The 27758-nt window shown below is 31.8% G+C and overlaps 3 protein-coding genes across 3 annotated transcripts in view; 2 read left to right on the forward strand and 1 right to left on the reverse strand.

Annotated features, from left to right (window-relative positions):
- DIP2 (disco-interacting protein 2) overlaps window positions 1–27758 on the reverse strand; it is a 304666-nt gene that overhangs the window by 7568 nt on the left and 269340 nt on the right. The window lies entirely within an intron of this gene.
- On the forward strand, window positions 620–14542 carry LOC149911054 (protein GPR107). Its single transcript, XM_090102391.1, has 12 exons — window positions 620–911; window positions 1794–1904; window positions 2127–2287; window positions 5798–5928; window positions 6028–6128; window positions 6309–6413; window positions 6519–6802; window positions 7359–7476; window positions 7894–8024; window positions 9816–9957; window positions 11715–11863; window positions 12479–14542. The coding sequence occupies exons 1-12, from the start codon at window positions 825–827 to the stop codon at window positions 12567–12569; spliced, it is 1611 nt and encodes a 536-aa protein (XP_089958517.1). The 5' UTR covers window positions 620–824; the 3' UTR covers window positions 12570–14542.
- On the forward strand, window positions 16601–27636 carry LOC149911055 (ras-related and estrogen-regulated growth inhibitor). Its single transcript, XM_090107460.1, has 5 exons — window positions 16601–16818; window positions 22464–22520; window positions 22833–22906; window positions 26119–26295; window positions 27280–27636. The coding sequence occupies exons 1-5, from the start codon at window positions 16731–16733 to the stop codon at window positions 27511–27513; spliced, it is 630 nt and encodes a 209-aa protein (XP_089963586.1). The 5' UTR covers window positions 16601–16730; the 3' UTR covers window positions 27514–27636.

Below are 27758 nucleotides of genomic sequence, written 5' to 3' on the forward strand. Positions count from 1 at the left end.
TATATTGTTTATTTAGAAAAAAAAAAATGTGAGCCGTCATGGGACGCCTAGCAGATGTGAAACATCGTTCGGTTTACAAGTGAGCCTATAGATGTGTATAGCGTGGCGACCCGTCGCCATGGCAAGCGTCGCCACGTCAACAATTCGGTTTACAAGTGAGCCTATAGATGTTTCACATCAAAAGTTGTTGTTCACTTTTTTTTTTTTTAAATATGAATAAAATTATCAATTAAATCAATCAATGTAACAAAAAAAAAATGGCTTGAGGCGATTGACTCTAACTCGTGTTAGAAATAGTTTAATAGAGATGCCCTCTCTACGTACGTAATACATGGTAACTCAATGGTTCCGAAGTTTTTGTCTGAACAAGTAACAAACAAACATACGAACTTACGCATTTATAATATTAGCAGGATTTTTAGTTTTATAGGATACGGTTTACGTGGCTTTTAAGCACAGAACGGTTGTGGAAACCTGGTACCTGGTAATTGGCTATTACCACAGCTATTACCAATAATAATTACTCATGTGATTGGATTGTACGAATTACTATCTGTATATTCTATACCTCAAGTACGTGTCATCTTTGACACTTGCAATTGACGTAGATGGTAAATTGCAAACTCGAACTCGATCATTGGTGGCGAATGATGAACGGCTGGGTTAAAAAAACATTGAAATTTTAATGATGATGTGTTTATATAGTTTTCCATTAAAGTAATACGTTGTGCCAAGTTTTATTTGTCGTGATTTTATCATATTCGAAGGAGTTATAAGGGAAGAATTTGTGTTTATAATATTAAGTCGCAAGCTAGACATGAAACATGATTTCTGTTCTAGAGAAGGCTTTTATTCTAATAGCTATTTTTGCAGCTACAGTAACATCCAGAATTCATAAACTTCCCCTAGTGGCAAGTATTTTATATATTTATTATCTAGGTATATCTCATCTGATAAAACGCGGGTAGCTCTATATAAACGTAATTAAACTCTTTGTTTCAAGTCATAACATTTATTTAGAGACGCACACAGAAAAACTAATATTATTGTACCAATGTACCTCTCAAAAAATTAGGAAAACAATACCTAAATACTTTCTGTAACTACACCAAATATACTAAATTCCATGCAAATATCAATAACTTCAGTTCCTGATTTATTTCTCTCTATGTTTGTGTGATGTTTAATATGTTTTGCCATATAACAAACTCTAGCTAAATAGACTTCTTAGCAACATTTAAATTAATCTGTATAAAGTTTGATGTTAAATCTTCTCATTGTTTTCAGGCTTTTTGAACAAAGTAAACAAAAGTGTTGTTTTATTAGCACCAAGTTGTTTTGTTTTTGTGACATTAATCTTATTTAAATGTTACAGAGTCAGACTTAAACCTTAATATAAATCTGTATCTAAAAACTAATTCATTGTGCTTGAGAATTGATCATGCAAAATACTTTTCATGAAGCTTGTAAAATCTATATCCTTGTTTAAACCAAATATTATGTTACAAAATGCAAAAGTGACAAGTCTCAAGTCTTGTTTTTCTTATCAAATGATGTTCCACAGGAAAATAAAGATAAACAATGTAGTTTGGTTAGTTTATAGCAAGAGTAAATATTTACTGTACCATAAAAGCATAAGTTTTTATTGTGATAAATTGTGAAAATAACACAATAAAAAAACACTTTAATTGCACTTTGATTACAAGTCATAATGTTGTGTATGTAATATATGTCATATTATGGAATGGAAATTCATTATTTCATGTTTTCAAATAATCTATTTCTCATTCAAGGATGATGAGCGGCACTATGTGGATCTTACTACATTTGGATTTTTCCAAGGAGGCATACTGGATGTGCATGTCATCAACTTTAAATTGCCATCAGGGCCTGTGTTAGGAGAGGTAAACGAACTTACATACATTTCATATACATATTACTTGTAAATATTTATTAAAATATTTTACTTCACATGAACTTTCATACATTTAATAACTCAGGCCCCGGAATCACAGACACAATAGAAAATCTATTGTGTCGTGGACCGATCGGGCCGTTCGGGGCTCAATGGGTTAAGAACTTGTTAATATTTATTAAAATGTTTATGCACATGTTTTGTTTAACAGTATGGATTTACATTGGACAGAACTGTGAATGATGCAATCAATCCATACTTGGAGGTGCATTCAGATACCTGCATTCTTAAAGGTGTTGAAAAGAGCAGTACGTTATTATCTCCCCATCACCCAGCTATTGTATTTTTGAAGATGGATTTCCAGAATCTGAGGTATGTGAAAGGTATTTTATTTCATTACAAGCGTCCGCAGACATTGTTTTGCACTATTTTCCCTTTTTTTTCTTTTTTTTTTCCCTCCATAGATCCTTGCCTCACAAAAATGTTAAAATTTGGTCGTGCCGTTTTAAAATTTTTGAACTTAAAAAAACTGTTGGTGATAATTTTTATTTACACAGATATGTATTATTCATTCATTACTAAGTATATATATTTTATTGCAGAGCAAATTTTCTATAATATAGCGTCTGCACAGCAATGTTATTTCCCTTATCTGCTAATGCATTATATAAATAGTATTGAGGATATAATATGATTCAATCAGAATTCAAATGTGGCTTGTACTTTTGTACAGTTTCTATCATTATTTTCTTTTTATTAATATGACGAATATGAACAGTTTTTCAATATATTATCATTAATATTATTAATTATCTTCGCGAAAGTTTCTTAGGGTGGATGGATGTTTGTTATTCTTTCATGTAAAAACTACAGAACCAATTACAATGAAATTTGGTTTGTAGGTACCTGAATCCGCGGGCGAAGCCGCGGGCGGAAATCTAGTTGTTTAATAATGTGTTCCATCTAGTATTTGAAGATATTATGCTTTGTTTTCTTCCAATTATGTGATAATTGATAAAACACATTTGTGTTTTGAGATCATAATGAGTTTTTTAGTTTAATTTTAATAATTATTTATGCTCAAAGCGAATGTGTATTTTAGTCAATGCAACATAGATAAGCAATGCAAGCATACTATACATTTGACTTCTAACAATTCTTTAAAATGAACACTTCATTAGTAGAACTGGTTACTTATAATAGCTTTCAACAGTCTCAAATTCAATATAACCTGATTTGATATTAAGAAGAGAATTCTTAGCTTATACAAAATGATAAAATTGGCTTGTTTTCCACATGCAATGCATGCATGCTTATTTTCAAATAAGTACATAGTTCATGGCGCATGTTCATGCTATGGCAATTTTTTTCATGTTTTGTTTGCTGTTGAAATTGCATACTTTTATTTATTTACAATTATTTGTACTTTATTATTTTCTTCATCATGCTAATTTCTATAGTTATCTCATTAATTTTGAAAATGCGAATTTTTTATGTAACAATGTGTGTTTACTTAATTTTACATAAACTACTAAATTTATTTGATTGAGGTTTGACATACATCCATACTAATATTATAAATGCGAAAGTAACTCTGTCTGTCTGTCTGTCTGTTACTCAATCACGTCTGAACTACTGAACCAATTTGCATGAAATTTGGTATAGATATATTTTGATACCCGAGAAAGGACATAGGATAGGTTTTATCCCGGAAATCCTACGGGAACGGGTTTTTCTCTGAAAACGCGGGCGAAGCCGCGGGCGGAAAGCTAGTATTATATACATGGGCAATATTTGTCCTTTTAATATTTAAGTTAAACTGTGGATTGATGCATGAAGACATCACTATAAATTGATTACTAGTGACAAATCCTAGTTATCATCATTCAATAGTCTATTCCGTGATATTACCTTGCCTAAAAAATAATGTTAATGCCTTAAAATAATGTTACCTAGAAACTCAATGTTTTAATGACAAAATATTCATGGAAAATATATACAGTGGTGGACGTTTAATTAGAAACAGGTAACACGATGAAGTAATCATCAAGTTTATTTAACATTTGTGTATTAAAGTATTAGAGATTAAGCATTATTTCATATGTAATAGAACACCCGTTTATCTAGTTTTATAATAAATTGCTAAATTTTAATCAAACGTTAGCTTAAATTAATAAAATCAAACAACTTTAGGTGAAGTCTGATTTCCGCGTATTTTCAGTCTGGACAACAAATTAGAAACAGCATGTTTCGAGTGTTCTAAAGTCAAAACCTATTAAAATGCCGTCAATATTTTTTTCATCTATAAATATTTGCACCGTTTTTTAAACATTCTATCTAAAAGTTTCTGAAAATTAATTTACTTTGCAGCAAAAATGGGTAAAAGTAAGATTCGTGACCCATAAACAGAAAAATAATTTTAAGTTTACAATTTGACAAAAGCTGGAGTTACAGGAAAATTGCAAATCATTTAGAGTGTTCGATAAAAAGATATTCAATGTTACAGTCTATTTCAATAAGCATGGTAGTTCTGATCAAGTGTCTAGAAAAGCTGGACCATGAAAAATCACTGCTCGCGAGGATAGGCAAATGATTCTTTTGGCAAAAATGGATCCATTTAAAAGCTCAAATTCTATTATAAAATTAGTTTTTTCCGAAGATGAACCACGCCATGTGTCGATGAGATCGGTTTTCGGGTGGTAAGTCGAGGCAAAATTGTTTGTGAGAGACGCCAGGAAAGTACAGCTTCTTATTAGGCAGGGAACGACGATTTGCATTTACTAAGAAATATTGTTTGAGAACAGTCCGCCAGTGAAAAAGTTTTATTTTGGGACGAAACAAATTAATTTAATCAATTCTGATGGCAAAAGATACGCGCGTCGTCCAGTTAACCATACCTTAGATAATAAATTAAAAACAGTTAAGCAAGGCGGAGGAAACATTATAGTATGGGGTTGTTTTTAGATTGTTATAATCTTTATAGACAACAACGGCTTTACAACGTCGTGGCTCAGATTGTAAGAGATTTTCACACGTTTGCAAAAACATATTTCCTAATAGAATTGGAACCTTTAAATGGATCTATCTTTTCGAAAATAATAATTTACCTATCCTCGCGAGCAGTAGTTTTTCATGGTCAAGCTTTTCTAGGCACTTAATCAGAAGTACCATGCTCTTTGAAATAAACTATAGCATTGAATATCTTTTTATCGAACACTCTAAATGATTTGCAATTTTCCTGTAACTCCAGTTTTTGTCAAAATGTAAACTTAAAATTATTTTTCTTGTTGATGGGTCACGAATCTTACTTTTACCCATTTTTGCTGCAAAGTAAATTAATTTTCAGAAACTTTTAGATAGAATGTTTAAAAAACGGTGCAAATATTTATAGATGAAAAAAATATTGACGGCATTTTAATAGGTTTTGACTTTAGAACACTCGAAACATGCTGTTTCTAATTTGTTGTCCAGACTGAAAATACGCGGAAATCAGACTTCACCTAAAGTTGTTTGATTTTATTAATTTAAGCTAACGTTTGATTAAAATTTAGCAATTTATTATAAAACTAGATAAACGTGTGTTCTATTACATATGAAATAATGCTTAATCTCTAATACTTTAATACACAAATGTTAAATAAACTTGATGACTACTTCATCGTGTTACCTGTTTCTAATTAAACGTCCACCACTGTAGATGCCATTTACTACATAGAAAGTGCATGCATTTTATTGAAAAATTATGGCATTGGAGATTTTTTATACATTGTACTTAATAGACAGACATTTAACCACTATCCTGCCTGCTTTTAAGCAGTGATGTGTTTTATATAGGAGCATATCTGCCTAGAAGAACCCTATTCACTCGTAATTTTATTTCAGGTTAAACATTACATGTGAAGGAGAGGTGACAGCTCTACACCTTTACCAAAACAAATCAATGATACCAATTGATAGGATAAAAAGACAATCGCAGTACATCTTTTTGAATCGACGCAGGCGATCTGTCTCTGGTAAATAAATTTTTTAATAAAATATCTTAAATGGTAAAATATCTAAAAATTGTGAACATCTCCATGTAAATTAAATTGTTTCTTATTTTTTTCCAATAGAGAATGATAATATTGTGGACAACCTAGGACCGCAATGTTCATATGCAGTTCTTCCAATTACAAAAGAAACGCGGGATGGATTTGATTATTATAATACTAGCGTAAGTTTTCTTTACCTAAAACTAATATTAGTACTAACGTTTTTCTGGCATTGTATGGGAATTTTATTGTTTATTAATTGCATATTATAAAGGTCATATTTTTTTTCAATAATATGTAACCATACATTTTTCTTCTATGCAGAGGAGGCTGTCATAGTTTATATATTATTTTAATTTCAGTTTGCGATGTATGTGGCGTCGGATAAAGAAGAGGGCTTGTACAATCTGTATTTCCATAATTGTCCCCATGAGAGTACAGACCCAGCTCCTACTATTAATGCTTTGGTAATTATACACATGGTATTTTTATAATTATTTTATTACACATAGAAGTACCAATAATAATGTTTGTACTTAATACACATTGTTAATATTAATAATACATTTCAGATAGAGATATATGAAAGTAACGATGGCAACTTCTTGTCAGCGGGTGAAATGCCACTGCCAGCTCTATACAGCATGATGTCCCTCATATTCTTCCTCAGCGCTGGTTTCTGGACGTTTATTCTCAAAACCAGTCGACATAAAGTCTTTCGAATTCACATTATAATGTGCGTTCTTGTGTACTTGAAGGCCATGTCGCTCGCTTTCCATGGAATTAATTATCATTTCATACAAACACGAGGCGAACACGTCACAGCTTGGGCGATATTATTCTATATAACCCATTTGTAAGTATTCCTTTGACATTGTGATATATTCGATAATTGATAGTTACGGTGTGGGGGCTATTAGGTGCTTGGGTAGTTTTAATTTTTTAAATGCATTGTTGGTAATGTAGGTTAGACACGCATAGGTAGTTAACTGTATTTAGTATTTACTCTGTGCATATGAAATTAATTGCTTGCTTCAATAGAATTTTTATAAACAATTATTTTTACACCAACGGTTGCCTGCGACTTTGTTTATGTTTTTAGTTTATTTTTGTTCATTATTGAATATTTCCTAGGCAATAATTCTCTGTACTAGTTATTTTAACAACAATTTATTTATTATAATAACAGCTGCATGGTAAACAATAGAGCATTTGCTCCATATACTATGTACCTACTCGTACATATACAAGTGAAAAATATATTCCGTTACTACATTATGTACTTTCTCTTAACTTACAGTAGAGTTTGAGCGAGATAAATGCCCAACAATTATTTCATATATTTTTATGTTTTCTTATTACAAATCATTAAAAACAATGTACCTAAGTAATAATATTTAATCATTTTATAGGTTAAAAGGAGCAGTATTATTCGTAACCATCGTACTCGTGGGCACCGGGTGGAACTTCATAAAGCATATACTGGCTGATCGGGATAAGAAAATATTCATGATTGTCATTCCATTGCAAGTAAGTGCGGTTATTTTGTTGATTTTTGTGAGAATTTTGATTTTATGAAATAACATCATTAATATTATAGTGTACTAGCTTTCCGCCCGCGGCTTCGCCCGCGTTTTCAAAGAAAAATCCGTTCCCGTAGGATTTCCGGGATAAAACCTATCCTATGTCCTTTCTCGAGTATCAAAATATCTCTATACCAAATTTCATGCAAATTGGTTCAGTAGTTAAGGCGTGATTGAGTAACAGACAGACAGACAGAGTTACTTTCGCATTTATAATATTAGTATGGATATACTATATACGGTTAAAAATTTTCTTATAAGAAATAGGTTTAAAATACTCTTTTCTTCATATCTCTATTATTTTCACTTTCTCAATTTAACCCAAACAAATTCCTTGTTTATTTAAAAATATCCTTTTATCTAGGTTGTAGCAAACGTCGCGGAAATTATAATAGCCGAGAGCGAAGAGGGCGCGGTTGAACACAACGCTTGGAGGATTTTGTTAATGTTCGTGGACGTGCTTTGCTGCGGGGCCATTATGTTTCCTGTTGTGTGGTATGTATAGTGAATGGGAGTTTTAACTACTTTGCCAAGTTGTGGTAAATCATTAAAAAAAAGTGAACTCTCAAATTACTGTAAAGTTCGTTAAGTATCTGTAAGTAATGATGGGCGTATTGTAAACATGATTACTGTTATATTTCAATTTATGTGTTATTCTACTAATCGTGTTTGTAAAATAAAAACGTGGGTAGTGTTTCTATTTTAAACTGTTTATTTAGCACTTTGTAGAAGCGTAAATATATCGATTGTCGATTAAAAGACGCCATACATCGTTTTGTTACTTTCATAAACGGAAGGCATAAAGGAAATAGAAGTGATATTTTTATAAGCTTCTGTCTGCATAAGATATCTTATACCGTTCTTGCGAATTATGAAGTAGAAGGAGTATAAAGTGAACTTATAGTTTACTAGAGGTCCGCCTCGTCTTCGCCCGTGGTACATATTTCGCAATAAAAGGTAGCCTATGTCCTTTGTCGGGTATTAAAATATCTCCATACCAAATTTCATGCAAATTGGTTCAGTAGTTTAGGCGTGATTGAGTAACAGACAGACAGACAGAGTTACTTTCGCATTTATAATATTATTAGTATTAGTATGGATGAAAAATCTTGCGAAGTAAAATAGTTGTTTTCTTTTTATTGTGTTTGGGTTTCTTGTGATATAGAATCAATAGATAAGCAAAATATGATAGCAATGCTCTTCAAAATTTGCAGTACAAAATATGATCTATCTCTAATAATATGTATATGTCACGGCTAAAGGTAGGTGAGAACATAAACTTAAGATTAGCCGGCTAAACTTAGGTTTATTTTCGACGAGGTGTTAATGTTAGTTTGTTCTATCTTTAGCCGGCTAAACTTAAGTGTAACCGCAGGCCCGTGGCTAAAAATGTCGGGGTGGGTAGATTTGGTTAGCGCCGGGCCGGTGGAGGGCTTGAGGGGCCCGCACAGTGCCAGAAAACACTCGCCCTGTTCCTTACATGTATTATAGTAACCAAATCTACCCACCCCGACTCAGGGCAGAAAGCTGGTGGCTAGGTTAGGTTAGGTTAGAACTCTTAAGACCCGCACGAGCCGAGCGAGCGCAGCGAGCGTGCTGCGGCAGCAGCCGGCGAAGTGCCAGAAAACACTCGCCCTGTTCCTTACATGTATTATAGTAACCAAATCTACCCACCCCGACATTTTTAGCCACGGGCCTGCGGTTACACTTAAGTTTAGCCGGCTAAAGATAGAACAAACTAACATTAACACCTCGTCGAAAATAAACCTAAGTTTAGCCGGCTAATCTTAAGTTTATGTTCTCACCTACCTTTAGCCGTAACATATATACAAATAAGTAGTCTGAAAATTACTCATTCTTAAATTTTAAGTGTACTCTATTCCACTACTTAACAAAAATATTATGCTGTTTAATTAAAGCAATAAAATTCACATTTATCCGCGTCAGTTTGTTTGTTCGCGATTAACTCAAAAACAACTGATTCGATTTTCATTTTGTGTTCACCGATGGATAGCTTGGCTCTCGAAAAAGGTTTTACTGTATAATTTCTTATGGGCCCTCTTCACAATGGGCATTGGACCAGTAGAGTCAATCACGATAGTTTAAAGGGCCTAAATGTCCATCGGCCGTAAATGTAGATGTTAATTGCCGTAATGGCGGCGAACATCGACGAGCAATTTGTTTGGCCAACTGTGCAGCCCGTTGTGAGGGCTTTTTAAGTTTTAATGAACTCGGGTGAAACCGCATGAGGAACGCTAGTAAATATAAATTTTATTTATATTTCAGGTCAATACATCACTTGGAGGATTCGTCGACGACGGACGGCAAGGCTGCGGTTAGTTTACGGAAACTGAAGTTGTTCAGACATTTCTATGTGATGATACTGTGCTATATATACTTCACTAGAATCATCGTTACTATTCTTGAGGTAAGATCAATGAATAATTTGATTTTTGTCAACGTTATTTTTGTTCGTTTTAGGAAGGCATAGACAAAAAAAGTTAATGAGAAAAATATTAATAAATTGCCATTGGATTGATTGGATATGCCGCCATGTTGGATTTAGAATGATGTCACTTATGCATTGTCATCCAAACTGAACATTTATACAAAATTTCAGCTCTTTCCGTTAAAGATGCATACGTTGCAAGTTATAGGTCTACCAGAATCTGATGGCATATTTATATTTAAAAAATAAAAGATTTTCATGTGGCAACTTTATTTGACAACTATCAAATTGGTTGTCAAATTATTTGTGTTGATGATTAATTTTTAGGATTTTGTCTTCAAAATCTTTAAAATGTCGATAAAACCGTTGCGATCACAAGCAAGAGGTGTTGTTTACAATGTGTATAGAAAAATATTCGATGAAGAAGGGTCAAACACATCACAATTTTCAATTTTTATGCGCGTGAAAGATTTTATTGCTAAGTTGGACTTACCCGTTTTGAGACTTTAAATTAAAATTGTTATAAATAGGTATATAATATTGTTTGTTGATTAAAATATAATTTTATGAAAACTTATAACAGGAGTTTCCAATTTGGCTATTTGTCAAGTCCAAGGTGTACAAATCAATTTTATAATGTGTTAATACTAACGAAAATAAACATGATTCTATTTTATTATTGTTTTATTTTATAAAAAATTATAAACAATCGTTAAATAAAGTAACTAAGTTTTGATCTGCATTATCATTACATCCATATTTTCACATGCCATAATGATATTATATATTCAAATATAGGTATGTGTAAATACATAATATTATGTATTCAAAATACCTTTAGAAAAGTAATATACGTATATTAAACATGTAATATGTACCTACATAATATTACGTGGATATCTCATTATTAAATATAGTATTATCCACTTGTGTAATATAACTAATGATATTGAGGACAAAATAAAAAATACGCAGTATCAAGATCGTTCAGTCCATTTTCCCTAGGGTTGCACACTCAAAATTTTGATTTCCCTGATTGCCATCAGATTCTGGTTTACCTATAATAAAAATCTTGTAATCCTACTAATATTATAAATGCGAAAGTTTGTATGTGAATTTTTTATGTTACTCCTTCACGCAAAAACTGCTGAACCGATTTTTATGAAATTTGGCTTACACATAGAGGGTAAATTGTAATAATACATAGGATAGTTTAAATCCCGAAAATCCCACGAACTTGGGAACTATGCAGGCTTTCTTTTGGGTACGCGGGCGAAAAGCTGGTCTATATATTATATAATAGAAAGTCGTGTTAATTACTCCATTTATAACTCAAGAACGGCTGAACCGATTTAGCTGAAAATTGGCAGGGAGGTAGTTTAGAGCCAGGAGAAGGACATAGGATACTAAAAACCACGGGCGAAGCCGGGGCGGACCACTAGTTAATAATATATGATACTAGAGGTCCGCCCCGGCTTCGCCCGTGGTACATATTTCCTATATCATATTTCCTAAAAGGTAGCCTATGTCCTTTCTCGGGTATCAAAATATCTCCATACCAAATTTCATGCAAATTGGTTCAGTAGTTTAGGCGTGATTGAGTAACAGACAGACAGACAGAGTTACTTTCGCATTTATAATATTAGTATGGATTTCAGTTCTTTCCGTTAAAGATGCATACATTGCAAGTTAATAAAAATCTTGTAATCCTAATAATATATAATATTTGTTTACAGAACACAGTCCCGTTCCAATACTCGTGGATCGACGAGATGTTCCGTGAAATGGCGACGTTCGTGTTCTTCGTGATGACGGGATACAAGTTCCGTCCCGCGGCCGCCAACCCCTACTTTACACCCACCTATGATGATGTCGAACCTAAAGTGTGAGTATGAAGCTATTTACATGAATATCTATTCAAATAAATTGTATACAAAAACGCAAAATCTATACTAATATTATAAAGCTTAAGAGTTTGTTTGTTTGAACACGCTAATCTCAGGAACTACTGGTCCGATTTGAAAAATTGTTTCGGTGTTAGATAACCCATATATCGAGGAAGGCTATATATATAATCATCATGTTAAGACCAGCAGGAGCGGAGCAATGCGGGTAAAACCACGGGGCACAGCTAGTACTAAATATTACATTATTCCAATATACTAAAAATTTCCAGGTAATAACTAATAGGTTTCCTAGATACATATCCTAGGTATATGTATAAAAAGAGCAACTATGGAGTTTCTTGCCGGTTCTTCTCCGTAGATAATGCTTTCCGAATCGGTGGTACCTAAATGTTAAAAATATGTAATGACGTTTCAAAAGTGCTTCTAAAAGAAGTCTAAATTGATAAATAAATGTTTGAATTTGAGTTTGAGTTTATTTGAGTTTGAGTTTACTAACAATGTGACACGAGAATTTTCGTCAAAAAATTCAGCAATTAAATATATTATTATTTATAAAAATAAAATAATAAATAATTTTCTATTCTCTTTTATAGTTTATCGGAAATTGGCGTTCTCGACGGTATAACGAATAGAGAGAAAAGGCGCGAAGATATGCAACCTCTTATGCAAGAAAATTCTGAATAAAAATATAATAAATCAAAAGTAGATAGACTAAATTATTATACCTAAAAATATGGGACCGGTTAATTCAGTCATATTACATTGCTTGTCTGAAGAAATCTTTTTAAATGATTATTAATTTTTCTTTATAACCTATTTCGTGTTCTCTACTTTAATGTATTTTCAAATTTCTTCAAATAATTTTTAACCCTTTCTGACTACTGACTGTATTATAATTGTTGACAAGCATGTAATGTGAATTTATTATATTATTATGTGTGTAGTTAGGAGTCGATTATATTATAAGAGAATTGTGAAGATGTATAAAGTAGACTGAAAAAATATCACCCTTCTTAGAGTTGTGGTTTTATCGTAAATATTGATAGATAAGCAATAAAATTATGTTTTTATGAATTAATATTTTGTTCAGGGAATAAAGTGGTAACACTAATTTTGAATTTACCTTATTGTTATAAATATCTTAATAATGGTTTACTGTTTAATTTTATTATTTTATTAAGTATCGAATGTTATCAAAATAAAATCATTATTGATATACATAATGTTGTTTAATTTCAGTAAAATAAACTAAATCCTGTTTTGTTCTTCCTTTTCCGTGTACCACTTTTTCCCTGTGAGAATAAATGTATGTTTACATGTGTATAGCAATATTGTAGTGTTAAGATTTAACTAATTATTTATTAAACAATTTGTTTTTCATTATTGTCCATATACATCTGAGGATTATAAATATTACCTGGTGGTTTATTTCATAACTACTACAACAAAGTCTAGTAAAATGTAATTAAAAAATCACAATACAAAACTTTGAATTTATTCAGTGTAATAAAACATGTTTTTGAATTTGGGAAGACATATATTTGGGAATGGGTAACGTCATTTTTTATTATTTTTATGAATTAGTATAAATGTACTTAAATTTTGAAGAAAAGCAATGCAGGTACTTCTAGTCCAATATAATATGCAGTTTATTTTAATTATTCTTCTCCAGAAAATATTATTATTATTTCAGTATCTCAGCCTATAAAACTATTATAACAGTTCATTAACTTAAATTTTGACACTATTTGATTGATTTTTTATTTTTAATCTATAAAAATCTATTCATATTTTTCTTTGTAGCTTGTCTTATGAAATATGTAATAATATCTTATACTTATGTAATGTAATATAATAAATACAGTTAAAAATTATACAAAAGATGTATAGATCAAAAATGAATAACTATTTTTCATTTCTAGGTATTTCTGATTTGTTTACAACGTTTAAAATCGGTATTACAGCTTGTTGGTAATGTTCCAGATATACTATTTGTCACTTTAAAAAATAATTCAATTTTAGTGTTAAATAACCCAAACAAAACATATTAGAAAGTTAAACCGGTGAAATATGTAAGAAGTAAAATTTCTCTTTGTGTCATTTATCTTATTTACATTCATGATCATTTAGTTCATGATTATAATTATAGCTTAAAATAATATTGTCATAAACTAAGGTAGTATTTTCATAAATGGATCGGAACTTAGTAAACATTAAAATACATACATCTAAATGGACAGATAATTATTTACTTTGTAGCCAGTAGCAAATCAAAACAAAGATAATCATGCTGTATATTAACTAAATACCTTCAAATACTGTGAAATATTAATATTTCCAATTTTTCAAGTAACGCTTCCAGCCTTTTCAAACATTTTTTGAGTGTGAATCTTAGAACAAATACTATTGAAATTAAAATACGATTTTGATACTTATGAATAAAACAATGGATAGATCAATTTTAATTATGATGCTACGAACTATTTATTACGAACAAATCGTTTTTTTTAAATTCATCAGTCTTTTATTTCTTTAGATTAATAGACCGAGGCTTATCTAGGATAATTAACTTTACTAAAATACTAGCTGTCCTGGCAAACGATGTCATACCTTTCTCTTACCACTTAGGAGTATGAAATGTGCGATTTTTAGACCTACCCGACCTACCTACCTACCCTACCTATTATGCACACAGAATTTCATGAGAATCGATGCAGCCATTTCGGAGGAGAATTGTAACTAACAGTACATATATAACAGGTTACATTTCAACAGTCATTACCAAGAAATTATATTATTCCATTGCTCTTAAGAAATAAAAATACTTTTAAAAAATGTTCCGAGAGCTAAGAATGTGTATTTAATTAAATAAGTATGTATTTTATTTCTATAAATGATAATTTAGTACCTAAAAAGCATACATTCCTATTAAAACGTACCTATACATAGTTATTACTTATTACCTTATAATATTACAAGTTAAAACTAATTCAAGCATTATATTTTGTATTTAATTAATTTATTTCGTGAAGAGTTTCGTTTTTATTAATAATCGTAAGTGTTCAGCTTGTCATATCACAATGTAACGGATAAATAAATTTAAACAGAATGCATAATAAATTAATAATATAAAAAAGTATCTATATACAGTGTGGAAATTTTCGATGGGTCCTGGAGAGCCCTTTTAATTTTTTTTATTTTTAATTAGTTCTATTCCCGAAGCAAGTGAATTTTCGAAAATCTTTGAATGCAATTTTATTTATTTTAAAAAATAAAGGAATTTTTTTTTCAGCAAAATTCGCTGTCCAATATTTCAAGTACTTTCCCTCCAGGGCCTATTGAAAATTTCCACGCTGTATAGCGATAATATGTATAGTACCTAGAAGAAGATATAAAGCTTCTAATTTTATTTTATAACATTAAGCTAATTTGTTTCATATAAATAAGACTAATTTAAGTTATCTACTTTTGTTTAATCCTTTATATTTTTCGAATGATAAAAATTACATTATTTAGAATCGGTCCTTTGTGATTATAAACAAATAACAAGCAATATTGATGAAGAAATAAATGTATCTTAAGTCTTAACAATGTAATTATTGTCTATGTAAAAATATTCATGTTTAAGTGCTACATTTCGATTTGAAATGATGTTTATTATACAAAATAAAATTATGATGATGAGAATATGGTTTATTTTATTCTCTTTGAATGCGTAAAACTGTAACATAGAGTATAGACCATAGTTTGTACTAAAAGTGATGTAATAATTTTATAAGCATCCTAATAATAATGTTTACACCACGATGTTTTATTACAGCAAGCTCGCAGTGATCCAGAGTTGATTGTCTATAAATGTAACAATAATGCCATTCTTAACACTTATGGACATTTTAATTGTACCTGAGATGTTGTTTGGCGCCGGGCCAGGCATTCCGATGGAGGAACATATTGCATTAACTAAAAGTACTCAGTTACTTTTGTATTCGAATTATCTTGGCCTTTCCACAATGAGAAAATCCGTCACGAACGTGTTGATAGCTTGAGATATATCTTCGGTACGCATATATTGCGAGCTGAAATATATTGTAACATGTGGTGTTGGATAGTAACTATATTATTTTTGAAGAGGTCGCAAAGTTTGAAGGTTGGCACCAAGGGTTCGGATTCATAAAAATCCTTGATGAATTGTGAGTGTCGTGGCACTTAAAATAATTGGCGAATTAGTATATTTTTTAACTCTTCGTTTAACTATTTTAAATGTTTTGAAATGTGATTTGATATTGAAGTTATAAGTAAGTACGATTACCAACTGTGTGGCCATTAGAATTGGGAGGGTTGCCGCTTATTGCTTGTAGATAATCAATCGATTGGGATCTTTATGTAGGGACGACTTATAAAGTAGGTAAAGGAAGAAGAAACATTTATTCAACTCCTGCACATAACAAAATACATACTGACACATACTACAAATGTTAATAATAGATGTTCATTTCAATTTGCTTCCACGTTGTCTAAAATCAATTTGTAACCAACCTGTTTGGGCAGATGATATATGGTACAAGTTCATACAAAACAAAGTCAAGAGCCTCGGGCGACGTTGGCCTATCGCCACGGACACGTGGGGCGGGCGTCAGGAAGCCCGCGACGTAAACATGCCTATTTGCACAACTGATCTTGGCCAGATCTTGACCCATTAACACGAGAGCCGATGTCAGAGCTGTGTCGCCTTATGTATTTTTAGCCGGCAAGCGGGAGCGGGGTTCGATCGGAACAGTGTTCGCGCTTCGGCGCCCGCGGGCATTCCGTAGGCTCGCTGCGCGGCAGGACCATGATCTCGGCAAAATGACCACGCGCGGGATCAGGCGGAAGAAGTCGTCGCTGTCAGAAGTGAAAGTCGCGGTGGTCGGCGCCCCGTCCGTCGGGAAAAGTGGTACGTGAGTGACAGTGCGAAGCATTTAATGGATCTGTGTTTAGCTCCAATATCTATTATTTAATTTGACAAAAATTTACAAAAATATTTATGTGTTTTGTTTTTGGTAAAATTCTCAATAGTTGACTTATTTTATTAAAGTTTCATGGAACAAAAGTTGGTTTATTTTGAATGACTTAGCTTGGAGAATTTTTAATGCATAAATTAATTGAAAATTAAAATTTCATTTGTTTAGAACAAATGAAATTTTTTCATTTGTTTAGAACAAATGAAATTTTTTCTAATTCTAAAAAACAAATGTATTGATAAATCAGGAAGTGAAGAGTAGGTATTATTTATATTCGCAATAATTGCACACAATTAACATTACTATTTTATGTGATATAAAAATTGTGGTATTTAATAATCCTACGCATTCTAACGACATCAATGCTAATACAAAAATAAAACGATGAACTACAAGTGGTGTCTCAAGGTCCTGAATATTTTCCAGATTCTATTTAATGTTATGTTTTAAATTTTAATACGATAATATAACGCTGCTAATGATGATTGGCGTACTCACTAAAAATATAAATAAAACGGCATGTGTTTTCCGTATGTACGAAGTACCGACTAATGCGATGTCCTTACTGTCAGTGTAGTTAATCTTTGACAAGTTTTTTTTTTATATCGTTTGGGCTTTAACTAGCTACTGAAAATTACTATCTATTTATTTTTTTGGATAAAAATTTTCGATTAAATTTTTTATACCTTTCTGCTACTTGCTGAAAATACAATATTTTGTAAAAATTATAATTTTAGTATTAGGTATGTAATTTTGGCGTGAAAAAGAGAATTTTATTATTTTTTTAGTGGATATATAATTTATACTGATATACAGGGTGCCCCACTATTGGTATACTAAGCGCGAAGGGACTTGTAGTTTTGCATACACTGATCATGTAAAAAATACTTAAACAACAAAATTACGTCAAAAATTTTTTGCAAAATTTTTCCTGAAAATCCATGTTTTCTTCTCTAGCTTCGCGCAGCCGGCATATACCGCTTCTCTAATGTGAACATTTTGTTTATGGAAACAATCTTACGACGACGACGACAGCTCACGTGCTGATGGCAAAGTTGGGCGGGTTGCTTGTTATGGGTGTACACATAGAGTTTTAAGAATTCATCTATTTGAAAAAATATGCGTCTGGAATTTTATAAGTATTTTTTACGTACTCAGCGTATGCAAAACTATAACCTCCTTTGAGATTAGTATACCCACAGTGGGACACCCTTTTTTTTTTTTATAGTGGGGAAATCTTCCAAAGATACCCACGGCCCCCGGGGAAGGAGCCGTGGGTTATGTCGGATTCTTACCGACTAAAACCCCACTGTGTTCCGTCGAGCCGCTTTAATGATGGGGCCGCGGGTATTTGTTGGAATTCTTCCGCGACAACAGTGGGACACCCTGTATATAAGTTATAGGGATCTCCATTCAAATATTGTACGGAACCTGTTTAAATGAACCCACTTTTTTACAAATGGTTCAGTCATAGGTAGATGTATCTATCTATCTAATACCTAGATGTTATTCAGTTATAATGTGTAACTATAATCCAACTAAAGTGCTCACGTTTGAAATACGTCAATATTCAAATGTGTAATACACAACAAAAATAAACACGAGCACATCGTGCTTTTTAATAAATTTAAAGAACACATTACAGTGTTCTCATTTCAATCGTCCCATAATTTACCGCGGAATCGCCTCTCGTTTTCAGCGCGGTATATCAAATCGTAAGCCACAGCCCACGACCGTATCTACGTACCTACAGCAATGAATTTCAGCCACGTGGCCTGAACAACATTACTTTCAAAGATTTGCTCGATTCGGTTTAGTTTCGTTACGCATCTAATTTTGGCGCCAACAATGTTATTGGTACAAACTTTGATATGTATATGGGTCAGCGAGTATGAATTCCAATACACTTATGTTTCCCAATACATTTCATCGTAGGCGATAGCTGCTTGTGCAAGCAGTTATCATGTTATTTTATCCCAAATCTCATAATAAATTTCGTATACCTTCCTATAAATTATTATAGACACATAGCAACAAAACATCAGAATTTAATTTCTTACTCTTCGGTGAATTATCGGTTTAAATTCACGATGAAAAAAAGTAAATTTAGCCAAGAATTGCGATCCAAAGATAAGACAATGGCACGTAGGTCGACCTTTGTTGTGCTGAAAATATCCCAAGAAACGTGAAGACTATTTGCGAGTATATTATGCTTTATCTAACCGGATTATTTCGTCATAGTCGTTAAAGTAGCATCACGTGTTAATATAGAGGAAAAGAATTCCCCTTAAATTTTCCAAACGGTCGTAAACCCACGTACGATGGTTTTAATACGGAGATTAAAAAAAAAAAACGATGTAACAGTTTTTAATAGCGGAACAAAAGAACCACCTATACAAATACCGAACCTATGTAACCTAAATCTCGTGTCACAATGTTTGTCCTCAATGGACTACTAAACCACTTAACCGATTATAATAAATTTCGCACACCATCTGCAGTTCGATCCAACTTGAGAGATAGGATAGTTTAAACATGTAGATACCACGGGCGAAGCCGGGGCGGACCACTAGTGTACTATATAAATTGCGCATTGTATTTGGAAATTGCATTATGATAAATCCAAACTAGTTTTAATGTCACGACGAAATGTACCACACTCTCAAAGAAAGTCGCCGTCAAATCTATACTAATATTATAAAGCTGAAGAGTTTGTTTGTTTGTTTGTTTGAACGCGTTAAACTCGGGAACTACTGGTCCAATTTGAAGATTAGACAAAACTGACATAAAAAATAGTAATTAACATGTTATATACTGGCCGGCAGAAAGTTTCTTTCTTATTTTTCCGTCGGAAAGCTCATACTTAGCTACTACTAATTAAATTTCTAAAACCCCTTTTCATCAGTTCTGTTTATTTAGTTACATTTCTGTAAATGTTTTTGTTAACATGATTATTTTCCGGATAAGCACGAGGAATGTATAGACAACTGAAAATAGTAATTACCTAATGAGAGCTTTGCATTTTGCAGATAGTTTATAGAGTTCAAGACATTTGTAAGTTTATAAATACGACCTGTTGTTTTCTAAACATTGGATAATTAAAGCACTTCTTTGTTTTAATACTTCACAATGGTATGCTGAACGCTGTCGTGTTGGATACATTGCTTTGATCTCATCACAGATATAATTGCCGGGAAAATATACATGTACCTACTGTCTATTTATCTTATTTTTGATTCTAGAATCGTGGTATAATTTTCGGCACTTACTATTAAATCATCTTGACTCACAAAATCTTAAATTAAGTTCTTTATTTATTGAATCAAATACGTGTTCTCAGATTATTTTTGACTCTACTTATTTTTCATATAATAAATATAATCTACAGCTATTATAACCAATTACAATAATGTTTTACAGAAATGTTGAGCTTATTAAAGCTTTGTTTATTAATTAAAAATTTTTACATGGATTGCAATGAAAATTGTAATTTAGTAGAAACTTACATCTACCTACTCATTTATTTGTATGTCAATCAATCCACCGCAAGCAAAAAGTGTTACACAAAATATTGTATTGGCATTTTAAAGTGAACTTTGACCTGACATCAAAGCTCTGTAACAATCTATTAGCCTATTTCCGTGAGCTGCTTGCGCCTTGTGAAAAAAATTAATGCATGAATAAATAGGGATGTAAATCCACTGAACATAAACCCATGTGGATGCATTTGTCTGTCTGATTCAGTTTCGCGGGATAAAACCATTGATCACAATGTAGTTAGTGCGTCTTTAGTTCCCAATCGTATTGTAATGGAATCATTTTACACCGTTTAATGGATTTTCGCTGATACATATCATAGATAATAATTAGCTAGGCATAATAATTAATATCTTATCAAAAAATTAAAAACGTTATTACGCCACCGTGTTGTATAATTTATATCAATATCATAGGAAATAGAAAGGTATACTAGCGTATATCAAAGCATTGGATTTATACTCTCGTTGTGCTCACGTTATTTAATTAAAATGCTTTCATAGATTATTTCAAAAAATATTTATATCTATATAATCTATATATATCTTTCATATACTGTAGTGAAAAGCTGTCGTGTCTGGTGTTACGGAAAAAATTGTAAAAACACAAAAACTTGATATTGGATACAGAAAATATTCGTTATTCTGTGTTTGTATAAGTTTTATGTGAAAGCTCTCTCTGTATTCTCGTTTTTTTTCTAATTCAATTTGAGAGCATTCTATTCTAATAAAATTCAGATATAGTTTACAATCTATAAATAACAATGTTCATATATTATTTGCTGTTACATTTAATTTGTAAAAGACAATAAGATAAGTAATATATTATATATTATTTTCTTCTCCGCTACGAAGTGTAAGGTGTCTCATTCGTGTAAACATAAGATATACTGGTCAATTAATTAATAAATGAGATCAGAATATTGACTGCGTTAGTGCCAAAGATCTTATTTATTTAATAGGGACTGGTAAGATGACGTTTATCAGATATTTTTCGACAGCTGTATTGCCGCCTCTGCTGAAATTATTATATGACGAATTGTATACCTACATCTGCATCTTATAATAAAAGTATTTTTACTGGACTGACTCAATAAAACTATTGTCTGGATAGTTAAAAATGTATTTCAGAATATAGTCGTGGTTTAACTAGATGTAATCAATAGCTGAATATAGATTTGTGGACTAATTTTCTTCAATAAAAAGTCTGTATACGTATACTCGATACAGTTAGCTGAAAGCAGATGGGCCCTGAGTTCGATAGTGCATTGAAAAATATCGCAATATTCAAACTGGATAGAGTAAGCATATCTTTTGTGCCTCAATAAAACAAATCAATACTGCCCATACTGCCCAACAAAAGGACACTGAGCCCAAACTATAAACATTGTTACCTACCTAATTTATATAATATGTTAATTGAACTGAAATTCTGTGTAATAACATTGTTCCGTATTAGGCTTCAGGATTACCGGTGCATATATGTAAACCCTGATGCGCATTGAATATCTATTGATCGTTTGAATCTATATCATTAATTAGTGGTTGGTAATAATAGCACGTATGCTGTTACACTAACCTACGCTATGAAACTGGAGACCGTAATTTTCGTACCTATACAATCTCAAGACTCGATGCATTGAATTTTGGTACTAATTAAGTCCAATTCCCTGAAAGATCCAATATATATAATATCCAATATATATAATATCCAATATATATAATATCAATATCCACCTTTTGTATTATGCTTTTATTATTTTACAAGTGCTGTCCGCTTAAACCAAAGTAGATTTCGAATATAATTTATTTCATCTTCAAAGCTAGTGCGTTCGCCTGAGTTACATTCGTACGGATATGTTTTATATTCGACATTTATTTATTTACATTATCAATTTTGCGCGCATGTTATTATAAATAATTCAGACGGTCTAAAAATTTTGAATCAACGCTTATGAAATGTTGAAACAGAACTTTTCAACTGTTGATCATTGTTTACATTATAGTTTGGTTTTTTAGTCTCACTTTTTATTTTTCCACAGCACTGACGGTACGATTTTTGACTAAACGATACATCGGAGAATACGACCACCAACAAGGTAACTTTATTTTTAGATTTACTACTTATAGTTCTATAATAATTAAAAAAAGAAAATAAATACAATAAAGAGGTTCTTTTAATAAAGTTATTGTAACTATGTAACTAATATGTAGTTATAAAATATATTTAAGTACCAATCGATATGATAAAATATTGGTTTTGTTTCACTAAGGCACTTTTCATCGCATGACCTAAGCCCTACTTCCATCATTACTTTATTTATACATCACTTGCATCGGATTAACCTTTTGTTTAGATTTCAACACAAGACGAACATCGAGATGTTTCAATATGTTATTTTGGTTTTCAGAAAGTAAATACAAACACGAGGCGCTTTTGGACGGTGAACCAATTTTATTTGAAATCCTTGACACTTGTCCTAAGGTACGTACTTTAAACATGTACTTCAATGCATCGTAGTTTTAAAATAATTTGGAAAATCCAAAAGTGCACGCCTCATAATTTTTTTTTAATAAATATTTATTAATTATTATTTTTGTTTATTTAATAACAATTAAACCACATCGAATCAGACCCTGAAAAATGAAAGGGTTCTATTCCTGAGCATACTCAAGCGTAAGAGAAAAAAAAAGACTCGATTAGTAAAGTATTTCGGTCGCTATCGTGTTAACAAGAAAAAGGATCCGCACATACAGACACACGGACGTCCAAGACAGAACTTTTTTAAACTGTTTTTTAACTAGTTTAAATAACAAAAATGACATCAAAAATATCATGAACGTTAAAAATAGTGTTTTTTCTTAATATGTGTGTGTATGTATTATCTTACAAGTGCAATGTATGATACATAAAGACATTTTAAGTTTGAAAAATCAGATGTTTTGCGCGAAGTGACAGTAGTACCCACCTCAACGCTTCGCTTATGAGGCGTGCAATTTAACCAACGTGCGTTCTACGAAATCCTTTTAATTAATAACTTTTTAATATAATTGAAATGAGAAAACGTTATGAATTCTGTTGGAAATACTCGTATATGTAGTCGATTTTTCATCCAAGTTCTGCACAAATTTCTACGGATACTTTGAATAATTTTTCACTTGTCTATCAATTTTGTATGTGATTAAATTCTTTTCGCATTTTCACGAAGTTTTTGAAAGTATGTATTTTATATTCCTTTTTGTTTATTCATAATTCTATGTAACTAGGTGGTTTAAAACAAAAGCTTTACAATAAATTGTTTTTATTATAGACGGTATGGAAAATTGTAATAAAAACATTACTTATCTTTATAATTGGGTAATTATAAAGATAAGAAATATTTCCTTTTTTTACCTCTCTTTTTTGTAATAATCCGGGTATTACGTTAACGAATGATCACTAATTAATCCCGTTATTTTCATTTCGTAATGTTTTATTATTGGAAAATCAGAAGGCGTAGTAGGCTTTTAAAAATTGGGCGTAATGGTGTTTTTTTAGGTTACTAAGCAGAAATCAGGTTATTTAGACACTGTTTTGGGTATTATAATATGTATTAAGGAACTAATACTTACCTATTTTGTTATACTGTTTTATTAGCGTATCTTTTTCTCTTACGCTAGTCTATAACGCTCAAGCTCGATCGAGAGATATCGAGCTTTTCTAGTAAATATCCAATTGTGTTGATATTACACATCATATTCATAGTTTTAAATATCTTGTTATGCTAAAAAAAAGCTATATAATCACTTCAATATTTTGTGCCTTAAATTATGTACATAAGTACCCAACAAACAATTATGCGTTAAGACAAGCTTTATTAGACATGTATTTCGGTTCTACTTAGATATTTAAGAGGTAGCGTATTTCTTATAAGAGAGTTATAGAGTGTAATAACACCTTTATACCCTCGATTTTGGCACAAAATTTTGCAGGCTAAGCCTGTATGAAGCCCTATATAGTGGTTCTACAAAGCCTTTAGTTGAAGTGTGTAAGAGGTGTTACAAGAACGTCAATTTTAGTTTGAAACTTTATAGCGCCTTTAGAATGGAGTTAAGTTGAAACCTAGAGTTATATAACATATCTATAGTGGTGTTAGTTAGAACTAAGACCGGTACGTTGATACCTTATAAGTCATTTGAAAAGTTTTCTGTGTCAAAATCAGATTGTAAAAGCTTTAAAGTAAAAAGAATTCTATTAATTTATTAAGTTATTATTTGTCCAAATGAGTGCTTCGTTTATCTGCCGACAGTATGCCGACATTGCAATATTCTCATCACAAAATGTATTGTGGATTTAAAGTATTTTTGAGTTAATTATTAGTGCGCTTGCCAGTTTACTGTGATAGTGTATCGTGTTTCTCATCTCAATTTTAACGCGCCCTCAAAAAATTATGAATTGGTGAATAAAAGGATAACATTTGAAAATGAAAATAACCTAAAATAGTTTTAAACGTCATTTTCAAGTGTTGCTAGGTTTTATTAGTGATTATATACATAAAACTAAGTAAAATAATTAGAAAAATGAAATATATCGTTATAAGAAAGTGATTTTGTACCAATAAATTTTTAGGTTATGTTTACAGAAAGTAGGTAATCAAAATGGCGATTTTTTCTTAAAGTTACAGTCTTCCCTTAAATCAATTATGACACTTGATGAACTACAACGCCGGTGGTAAAGAGTATTATACGGTCTTGGGTTGATATAAGAGAGGAATTATACACTTATCGAAGACATTTACTTGCTGTGGAGACTAAAATACTGATTTTAGCTTTATTTATACATGTTTGGATTAGGGTTCCTTACAAAGTAATGAAACCCCTAATCTTCAAGTCACCCCAGGCGCAGGTTTCATTTTAAAGAAAATGCACAGCTTACAGTTCATACATTCACAAACACAAAAGATACACAAAAATATTGTCACGAGCTCAGTTCGATAAATGTTTTCAGAATTTGAGGTTAGGTTATGCATAAACTCTTTAAGCGTTCGAAACATTTAATGGTGTTTTTACAGAGTTACAAGTAATTCATCTTACACCAAAACCTTTTATATAAGGATCGTACAAAACCACTGTAACTATTTAACCTATGCTTGCCTTTAGTATAACAGGCGTAAACTGTATATAAGGGTTATACAACGTATGTTGTGTATGTTTGGTGTTACTACACTCTTAATTAACTCCCTTGCAGAACCGCTAACGTTACTGAAGTTGAAATAAAGTCTTATGATCTAAAAGCAACTCCGTTATAGCAGATTTGTAGCAATAAGAGTTAAAGAGAGTTAATGAAGATCTTTCAACAGGTTTTAACGTTGTAAGCAGAAACAAGCTTTAACGTCTTAAGTATATACGCAGCCACTGATACTACACTAACTACTAAGGAAATTGTGATTCGTTATTTACAGTTGTAATGCAACTTGAAGAGCTGAACTTATTTAATAAGTGTACTGAACCACCTTTAGTGATAACTGAATCCATTATAAATCAATAGTAGTACCTTAAACATTAAAATAGCCTGCAACCAACGCATAATTGTTTGTTGGGTAGGTACGTACCTATATGTAATTATAAAATAATATAAAAATCTATTTTGCAATTTATAAACATCAACCCACACATTAAATCATTAGATAATTTGCTTAATTAGATTGAAATTTTCAGAGTGTTGACGAGCTACCGGGAAACGAAATCGCACAGTGGGCGGACGGGCTTTTCCTTGTGTATTCTATAACGGATCGGGAGTCCTTCAATTATGTTCGTCGCGCGAAACAAAGCTTGCAGCCCGATGTGCCCCTGACTCTTGTCGGGAATAAAGCCGATATGGTACATTTACGGCAGGTAAGTCGATTCCCAAACTATTTATACCTAATGGGCAGTGTTGATAGTTTGTGTAAACAGCGTTGTTGGATACCGCAATGATTTACATTTAATGAATCTAATATTTTGTAAAGATTAAAAAGTTTGAGATATTTTGTAAATTTTATTATTTTTAATTCCAAATTTTCCTGATTAAAATCAGGAAAATTTTTAATTCAAATCTGCTTTTTTTAACAATGTTTGTTGACCTAAAATTGAACTGCTGAAAGTAGTAGGAAAAATCTTAAATCTTAAAGGAAACAAAGCAACGAACCTGAATAGAAAATAAACCATTAAACCATTAACAATATTATTTTTGAAGTGAAACTTCTTGGGGCGTTGAAAGTCAAATTTCAAGGTCGCGTCATGGCAATACCGTCACGTCATGGAGTAAGGCGACGATATTTTTAACTTTGAATCTTGCCAAAGAAGTTTCAGTCTTTTTTTAACACGCTTTTTTAATAAGTATGTACAATCTTTGTCCTATCCATGTAATATAGCCCACTGACCACGTTAACTGGGTCATCAATATTGGCCAACCTGCTATGTAGGACACAAATTAAAAAAAAAACAACATGCGATTTAATTCTCAATAGGTACTTATTTATTTTATGCTCCTGCTTTACATAAGTGATTTAAGCTGTTATACGAGAGCACGAGAGAAATCTATAAACACGTGATCCCGTTTAGTACGTACCTACCTGCGCACTTCAATGATTTTCCAGAAGCCGTTATTTTAAAATGGATTTTCCTAATACCCAGTAAGAAGAAATTGAAATAAAAATAAACATTACGGAGAATAAGCATTACATTATTAAATTCTATTAAGAATAATATAAAACTTCTACCTCTCTCATTCGTAGAATTCTTTTAAAATACGACATTATTATCTGTTTCGAGTACACGACATTACATTTCTCGGAACGTCCTGAATAAAGTTAATATATTATATGATTTGCGTTTCAGGTGAGCCCAGAAGAGGGAGAAATTCTCGCAAAGGACTTTGAATGCAGTTTCGCTGAGGTTGCGGCGGCCGAGCAAGTCAATCAAGTGGGCGAAGTTTTCCACGAGCTTTGCCGGGAAGTTCTCACTCATAGAAGGAGAGCAAAACATAGCCTTTTGGACAGAATGTTAGGTTCAAAAACTGCTTATCGCGTATATTCACGCGGGAAAAGTGACAGCGCTCTACCAAAAGATTAACTTGGTCGCGGGCATTTAACATGATTTCACTTCAACGTGTTATATGATTTGGGTGTCGTTGGAGACTGATATATTATGATTATTGTTGTAATGACATGTTCACTCTCCCAATCAGAAACATTTTTCTGTGTGTTAAAGGTGAACGTCGAGAAAAGATGTAATAGTAAATAAAAAAAAAGTTAATAGTTATTATGCATTATATAGAACACGCTTCACATAGACAATAGACGCCCTTTATAAACCAT

The sequence above is a fragment of the Colias eurytheme genome, chromosome 1, assembly GCF_061535395.1.
Source record: "Colias eurytheme isolate Ceu_HAF_F1 chromosome 1, ilColEury1 Martin Lab GWU primary, whole genome shotgun sequence".
NCBI lineage: Eukaryota > Metazoa > Arthropoda > Insecta > Lepidoptera > Pieridae > Colias > Colias eurytheme.

Bases quoted from the DNA above. Each gene is read 5' to 3' on its own strand.
- LOC149911054 (XM_090102391.1), top strand. From the start codon at position 825: ATGATTTCTGTTCTAGAGAAGGCTTTTATTCTAATAGCTATTTTTGCA. The intron at 5,929-6,027 runs GTAAATAAATTT...TTTTTCCAATAG, and splicing joins ACGCAGGCGATCTGTCTCTG to AGAATGATAATATTGTGGAC. The intron at 6,129-6,308 runs GTAAGTTTTCTT...TTTTAATTTCAG, and splicing joins TTGATTATTATAATACTAGC to TTTGCGATGTATGTGGCGTC.
- LOC149911055 (XM_090107460.1), top strand. From the start codon at position 16,731: ATGACCACGCGCGGGATCAGGCGGAAGAAGTCGTCGCTGTCAGAAGTG. The intron at 16,819-22,463 runs GTACGTGAGTGA...ATTTTTCCACAG, and splicing joins CCCGTCCGTCGGGAAAAGTG to CACTGACGGTACGATTTTTG. The intron at 22,907-26,118 runs GTACGTACTTTA...TGAAATTTTCAG, and splicing joins TCCTTGACACTTGTCCTAAG to AGTGTTGACGAGCTACCGGG.